General features: G+C 40.0%; 1 protein-coding gene across 1 annotated transcript; it reads right to left on the bottom strand.

Annotated features, from left to right (window-relative positions):
• Positions 1-950: 950 nt before the first annotated feature.
• On the bottom strand, positions 951-2306 carry LOC110055896 (lachesin-like). Its single transcript, XM_089294649.1, has 3 exons — positions 2282-2306; positions 1845-2195; positions 951-1225 (listed from the first exon to the last, which is right to left on the bottom strand). Exons 1-3 carry the CDS (start codon positions 2304-2306, stop codon positions 951-953), a joined length of 651 nt encoding a protein of 216 aa, XP_089150775.1.
• Between the last annotated feature and the right edge of the window lie 4874 nt (positions 2307-7180).

The raw sequence follows: 7180 nt of genomic DNA, 5'->3' as shown, positions 1-7180 counted from the left end.
TAGCATCTTATAATAAGTATTTTTTTAGTCAGGTAACGCAAGAAATTCGAATGGATCTAACTCTAATCAAGAGACGAAGATCATCGCCTCTTGCTCTTGTATACTCGCGTACTATCGTAGCTCAGGAAACAAGGCAGACAATTTCCATGTATCTTCAATGTGTTTCAGTTTACGTTCATCATTGCCTTGACATAAACATATCAATGCTCTCTACTGGGCTAGGTCATTCCCAAAAGGTAAATATGTAAACTGTTTACCAGACAACCAACCATTAGTCTGCCTATCAATACTTTACTTACAATTAACATGCACGGCAACAGTGCAGTTGAGTGCAGTTCCTATCCCATTGTATGCAGTACATGAATTTGATGGGAAATGATCTAAAAAAGGTACTAGAATCTAAAGAGGTTATGTACTAGTTCTGCAATGTTTTCATAGGAAAACTGAAAAAAACGAAGACCGTACCTTGTATGACGTCCGAGAGTTTATCAAAGCCAGAACTTCTAATGTTGACCACTGTTAAACACCAAATTCTACTTTTTAAATATGAGTTACTTTAGTAATTGGCATCTTATAATAAGTATTTTTTTTAAGTCAGGTAACGTAAGAAATTCGAATGGATCTAACTCTAATCAAGAGACGAAGATCATCGTCTCTTGCTCTTGTATACTCGCGTACTATCGTAGCTGCAGACACCCTTCATGTATCTTCAACGTGTTTAGTTTACGTTCAGCATTGCCTTGACATAAACCATATCAATTAATACTCTCCACTGGGCTAGGTTATCTCCCAACGGTAAATATGTAAACACTATACCAGACAACCAACCATTAGTCTGGATATCAATACTTTACTTACAATTAACATCCACAACCATGGTGCGGTTGGGTGCAGTTCCCTGTACATCCATACTGCTGATCTGTACTAAGAAGTATACTTAAAAAAATAAATTACTTACAATTAACTTCCACAACAATGGTGCGGTTGGGTGCAGTTCCTATCCCATTGAATGCAGTACAGCGATATGTCCCAATGGAACTTCTGTTGTTGTCAAGTACAAACTGCTCTCCAGTAAACAGCACATTGCTGTCACTGCCATTATCAAGCTCTCTGGTCCACGTGATGTTTGGTGGAGGTTCACCAATTGCAATACACTCCAATGTAGTACTGGGACCACCTTCAACAACATCTTGATCATCACTGACACCGGTGAATTCTGGTGGATCTGTAGAAAGAAATTAATAATTTAGTGAATTTGGAATCAAAATGGATATATTCCTACAAGTAACTTTACAGTATTGATCCCGAATAATATTTGTTTGTTCTATCAGATATTATTTACCCTAGTTAACTTGTTAAAAAGTCTAGCACTAATGTATTTCTAATGAAGTTGCCATATTTGCATTGAAATATCCTCCTTTTAGTCAAACTAAATTTGTGCGTTTGCACGACCATGTGAGTTTCGCCACGACTTTGAACCGCTCGCACTCGTCTCTTTCTTGTTTCGCTGGACCCTGGGTTCTTTTTCCATCCTAAAACTACTCTTTCATTCTTACTTCTCATTGATATCTGCAAAGAAGAATTAATCCTTGTAATTATTACATAACTTTATTAATCTAAGCGAAAAGAAGAAGCTTTTGCCCTACCGTACTTAACGCGGAGTCCATTTCTATCATAAATTGTTAAATAGACAACTATGAATAAACCAATAAAATACGCTGACTTTATACTAAATATACTTGGTTGGGTTACAGGTGATGTTTAATCCTTCAAGAGCATTCTTGAAAACTTTTCTCACATCATGTAATACTAAAAAGTGAAAACTGAGCGTGATTTGTACTTACACTGCACTGAAATCGTCACTACAGTGGTAGGGAGGCTGGCGCCGTCTAGGACAATCTCAAACTCATATTCCTTACTGTCGACTGTTCTGTTCGCTCCAAGAATCGTAATCGACGTATGGGTAGTTGTTACATTTGCTTGTAACCGACCAACGTAGTCGTCTACCAAACGTGGTGTCCCGCCTACCTCGTCCACCTCTAAAATCCGGATTGTGGGAGAAGAAGTAATATCTCTGAATTCAACGCGTCTGAACGATCCACCTGTAAGATCGTAGCTCCATTCCAGAGAGATGTTGTTACCTTCCAGAACGGTGAATGGATCTGAAGGTTCTGCTGTAAATGTAGGTTGCAATTCTACAAAGCAAAAGATAGATGTGACACAAACACTGGCTAAATTTGATCAAAGGAAGCTAACAGATCGTGACTCTAGATCGCGAAGCTTGTTTTTCGCGCCAAGAGAAACATTTTCGCTCAACACATCAGTAGTGGATACTTTTGCAACTTTTAAGCTACTGAATAAAAACACAAGCTCTGAAAGTCGACAAGGTTACTTTCCAGAACGGTGAATGGATCTGAACGTTCTGGTGTAAATGTAGGTTGCAATTCTAATACTTATACTGGCTCAATTCTCGTGTACTTCGGTACTGGCAGATCCTCTTACTGACCTAAAGGTTGTTGTTGTTGTTGTTGTTGTTTTTTAAATTTGCAAAGCGAAACTCACCAGGCAGTATAATTAACTCGATGTGAGTCGTATAGTTCTATGATAGCTCTAAAACGACTAAGAGAGAAAGATACTGGTTCGCTCTCAATGATTGTGTCAAAGCAAAACATTGAAGGAACGCGTCATTGAATTTTTTCTTTGGGCGATGAATAAAGTTTACAAGCGAATTACCAGAGCAATTATGATAAGCATTTACACGCCCAGAATCAATAAAAAATAGCAAAATATAGAGAGTGCGAATAGGAGGCAAGCCTTACAATCCTGTCAGTACTTACTCACTCCGTTCAGACACCTTTTTATACGTAAACACAATTCATTGAATTAAACGTATGTTCTTTTTGCTACATACATCACTTAATTAATAAAAGCTGTAGGAGAAGGAGAAGCACCGAAAATAGGATTCAGGGAACACACAGAAGAATCTCTAATGACGAACTAAAAGCTGTTTGTTTCGGCTTTAGCTGGCAAGCGACCGTTTCCGCTGCATTCGCCGCGAGGATCGGCGTATAATGCGCCCGTAAAAGGTTCGATTTAGCCATATTAGCACTAGTAAACATAGACAATCTGTTGATAGAAAAAAAGAGGCTTAATTCTTGAGAGTACAACGAATCGAGAGGAGGGGGAATGCACCCATCCCATTCGCCCCACTCCCCCGCCTCAAGAGTATCTTTCAGAATATTGAAAGATCATTTATTCTGACATATTAACATTTCAGTAGCTGTTCATTCATTCCTGTAGGAAATGTTGACCAGGCAATTTTTTTCAACGTCATTTTACATTTATACTGCACTCTGCGTGTTTTGACATGTAGGTGAAGCCAAATTTCGCCTTCTTGGCAGAACTTTTCGCGTTTTTTATTGTTCTCTGAACAGCATATTCCAGAACAGCATTGCAGAATTAGTACATTCCACTACTGAGTGAATTAAATTGGGTTTACCTTGACTAAATACGCTGTCTTTTTGTCTCAGCTCCTCTCTAACAAACAACTGTGACATTCTTGAGCCAACAAAAAGATATGATGATTATGTCCACCACACATAGTTTCCCTCTAGGTCGATGGAAGGGGTGAACGTGGGGGGGGGGGGGAGGGGGGGGAAGGTCGCAAGCCGACGTGCGGATGCTTCGATCGATAACGCGACAAAATACTGCCAGTCAAATTCTTGCTAAGAATGACATAATCATTAATATATAATTTCGCAGATGATGGGGGTATTCCCCACCACTGATGTCATTGGTTCGTCACGTGAGCGTTATTTAGTCTCCGCTTTGCCAACGTCCTTTATTAGGTCACGTGCACCCAATCCAGCCTTCTGATTGGCTTCAGGTTTTGACCGGGACTTTTCCCAAAAAAGGAGAGTAAGGCGAATCATGGCCTAGGCCATTGTGTTTGTCAGGTGTTCTAAATCCGACCGTCTAATCGGTCCAAATTGACGACGTCAATTATTTTATGGAAAAAATAACGGGTCCACCATCTTGAATGAAATCCGGCCCTCTGATTTGTCGAGAGCGGTCACGCGGGCTAAATCCTGCCTTCTGATTGGCGACGCCCCGCGATGAGCCGCGAGCGCGAATGAAACTTTTTATGCCAAAATAAGCTTTATTTTCTTTATACGAATCACCGAGCCACACGCTTACTTACCATTCTAAACAAAAATAAATCGTCAGCTTCTATAATTTTCTCTAATACAATTTTTACCAGCTGCGTATTGCCTTGGATCTGGCTGTCACATCAAGCTAAACAGTGATGCAATGATTTCATTATAGCAGGTGCTATTATAGAATGAAAGACTTTCAACAATTACTCCTCTCTTGTTCAGAGGTCTTCAAAATGTGGGCTTAATGCAAGGCGGTAACTGTCCAGCAGAGTACATTAATTAGCGATCACCCGAGCATTGCAGCTATAAGGCTGCACATTTTGACTTAATTAATCGCGTCTCAATGGCTGAGACTGAGTTGATTTTAAAATCGTTAGATCCCAACTGAGCTACTGGTCTGGATCAGATTCCTGATCCTGTCCTACAGGTTTCTGCCTCAATATTGGCCGATCCAATGGCGAGACTGATCAACATACTTATTGATAATGGGTTCCAGATGAATGGAAACTACCGGAAAATCTGTCCTATCTTCAAGAAAGATGATGAGCTTGACGATTCAAAATACAGGCCAATATCCATCCTTGTATTATTGGACAAAGTTTTCTAAACCTTTATAGTTCAATATTTTCATCATTGACTTATCTTATTTCAAAAATGAAGCTAAGCTGTCAAATTACGCTGGCGATAACCAGCTGTATTTCGCAGTCACTGATCCAGCCGATGTTGAACACGTTCTTAAAGTGCACCTAACCCCTAAAAATTTTTCTGTCTAAAACAAATGTTTGCATTGACCAGAGTACTTATTCGAAAAAAATTTTGATTTGGTTAAATCCTCGATTTTGTGTGATTTTTTTAAATCGTCAAGATTTTCGTTCAAGTCCGAGTAAGGAGAGATCTGGGGCGAGCCAGACCTATGACGTCAATTCCAGAACGATTGAAATCTGCATCAGTCGCGTCTCCCTTAGCGTTTGATATTTCTCTGTAACATCTGAATTGTTTTAACGAAGTCAAGCTCTCACAGAACGGCAAATGTCTGCAGAGCAAGGGGTGCAGAGGGGGGGGGGCCTGTAGCCCTCCCAAGCGTAAATTTGACCTCGTCACCCCCCCTCCCCCCCTCCCCCCCCCCCCCCCCCACGTTTCGGTGCAAAGGTTTTGCTTTGAAACTGATATAGACTGTGGCAAGCTTGGCCAGCAGCTTCCCATCGTAAATGATGCAGTAAAAACTGCGCTGTGCGAAGTACGTTCGGTTACAAATATAAGAACCATTTGCGAAGATCTCAACGAAACTCCTAATCTGATTTCTGTGCTGTTGAAGGCCCCCATCTGGGTGAATTAACTTATACTTATGGTTGATTGTTGTGGTTCAGTGACTGGAGCTCGATTCGCCGCATATATTCAACAAACGCAATGATTAAATTGATATTTAAAATCCTTGTTTAATATATGAAAATGTACATACAAGTAAAAAAAAATTCTCCCTGACAATGATCATGATTTGCATTGTCGGGGATATGAAAATGTACACGTTCTGAAATCGAACATAACAGTATCGATACAGCATCTGGCCGCTGACACTGAGTTGATGTTAATTCGATCTGAATTTTTTTCAGTTTTCAACTTTGATTTCGTTCCACTGCCTTAAACTAAGTATAAGTTCGTTTGGTTTGCGTGATTTCCTTCTATTGCCTACGGAGTTCAGTTTTAGATCAGCTGAAGATTATTTGTGGAACTTGTAACTGGCACGGCTAGTAGCTAGTACATACACTAAGTAATCAGAAGACTCCTTCAAGAACTTGCTATAGTAAAGGTATTTGGCCGGAGCAAGATTTTAAGAGAGACCTTGGGAGCTTTCAATATACGTATAAGTATTCTGCATACATTTTTGAACATGCCACATACGATGGGTTAAGAGACTCAGTTTCCGAAAAGTTCTCTTTTGTTTGCCTTGCAGAGAAGCAACTGTTTCCGTTTGATTCAACGGTGCCGCGCATTTAAACATGTAGCAACGCAGTACAACACGAACGCAAATTGAGAGAGTTGCCGTCGACAAAGTTAATAAATTGTCTTACCAGTTTCAAGTTTGGGGTAATTATATCATATCCTACCTACAATGGGGACACAAACGAGGGATAAAAGTAGAGCCTTGACAGCCAAGACGAACAACTTCCTCATGATAGTCCTCGATAACTTCCTCAAGATGCCATGGATACTGTTACTACCGTTACGCCTGATGTCACACACTCTTTAGTTATTATCCCGAGATGCGTTGCGAGTCAAAAAAGCGTGTGCGTAATCGAAGTAGTGTCCACGGCAATTCGGTTAGAGGGAACCGTTTTTAACACCCATATACCGTCATTGTCAACATTATAAGGACACAAACGTAAGCTTTGGTTTCTTTTCTTACGTGTCTAGTCTTTTTTCGTATTTATAGTTGTAATTTTCCTTTGTTTTTTAGTTTTCGAAACCGTACAAGATTGTAAAAGTCGTACCATCGTACAAGCAACGAATTACAAGTACGCGTATGGCTGGTTTGCAGTGTCACGCCATCAGAAATAAAAATCATAGCCATTCAATGCATTAAGTCAAGAAGCTGGGATATGAAAGATGATTGATATATAGACAACCTCGCCAAGATTTAGGTCTGTGCGGTTTTTCATTCTCCCGTTATTCGGAGAAGTGTTTCACTCAAATTTATAGAGCTTTGTATGGAGTCGCCATGTTTGTGCCCCTCGGAGGGACACAAACATGGCGGCCGTAAAGTAACAGAAACATCTGTCATCGTGTTTTGCCATTGAAACGAAAAGTTATTACTCTAGAGCACCGAAACATTGAAATAAACACTCTTTATAGAGCAACAACTGTTTAGTTAGCAAAAACTTGAGCAGTAACACATCTTTTGACCTACTCGAGAGCCTTATCGGGCCGCCATTTTAATGTCACACAACGCATAAACTTGGAAATTCAGACATGCTCTATTACATAATGAAGAACACTGTCGAGCTTAAACGTTGCAAAACATCAAG

This window comes from Orbicella faveolata, unplaced genomic scaffold (genome assembly GCF_042242905.1).
Source record: "Orbicella faveolata isolate gen_17 unplaced genomic scaffold, um_ofav_v1 contig_25, whole genome shotgun sequence".
NCBI lineage: Eukaryota > Metazoa > Cnidaria > Anthozoa > Scleractinia > Merulinidae > Orbicella > Orbicella faveolata.
Note: the sequence above shows the minus strand (reverse complement) of the source record. Positions and strands in the feature narration are given on the sequence as shown.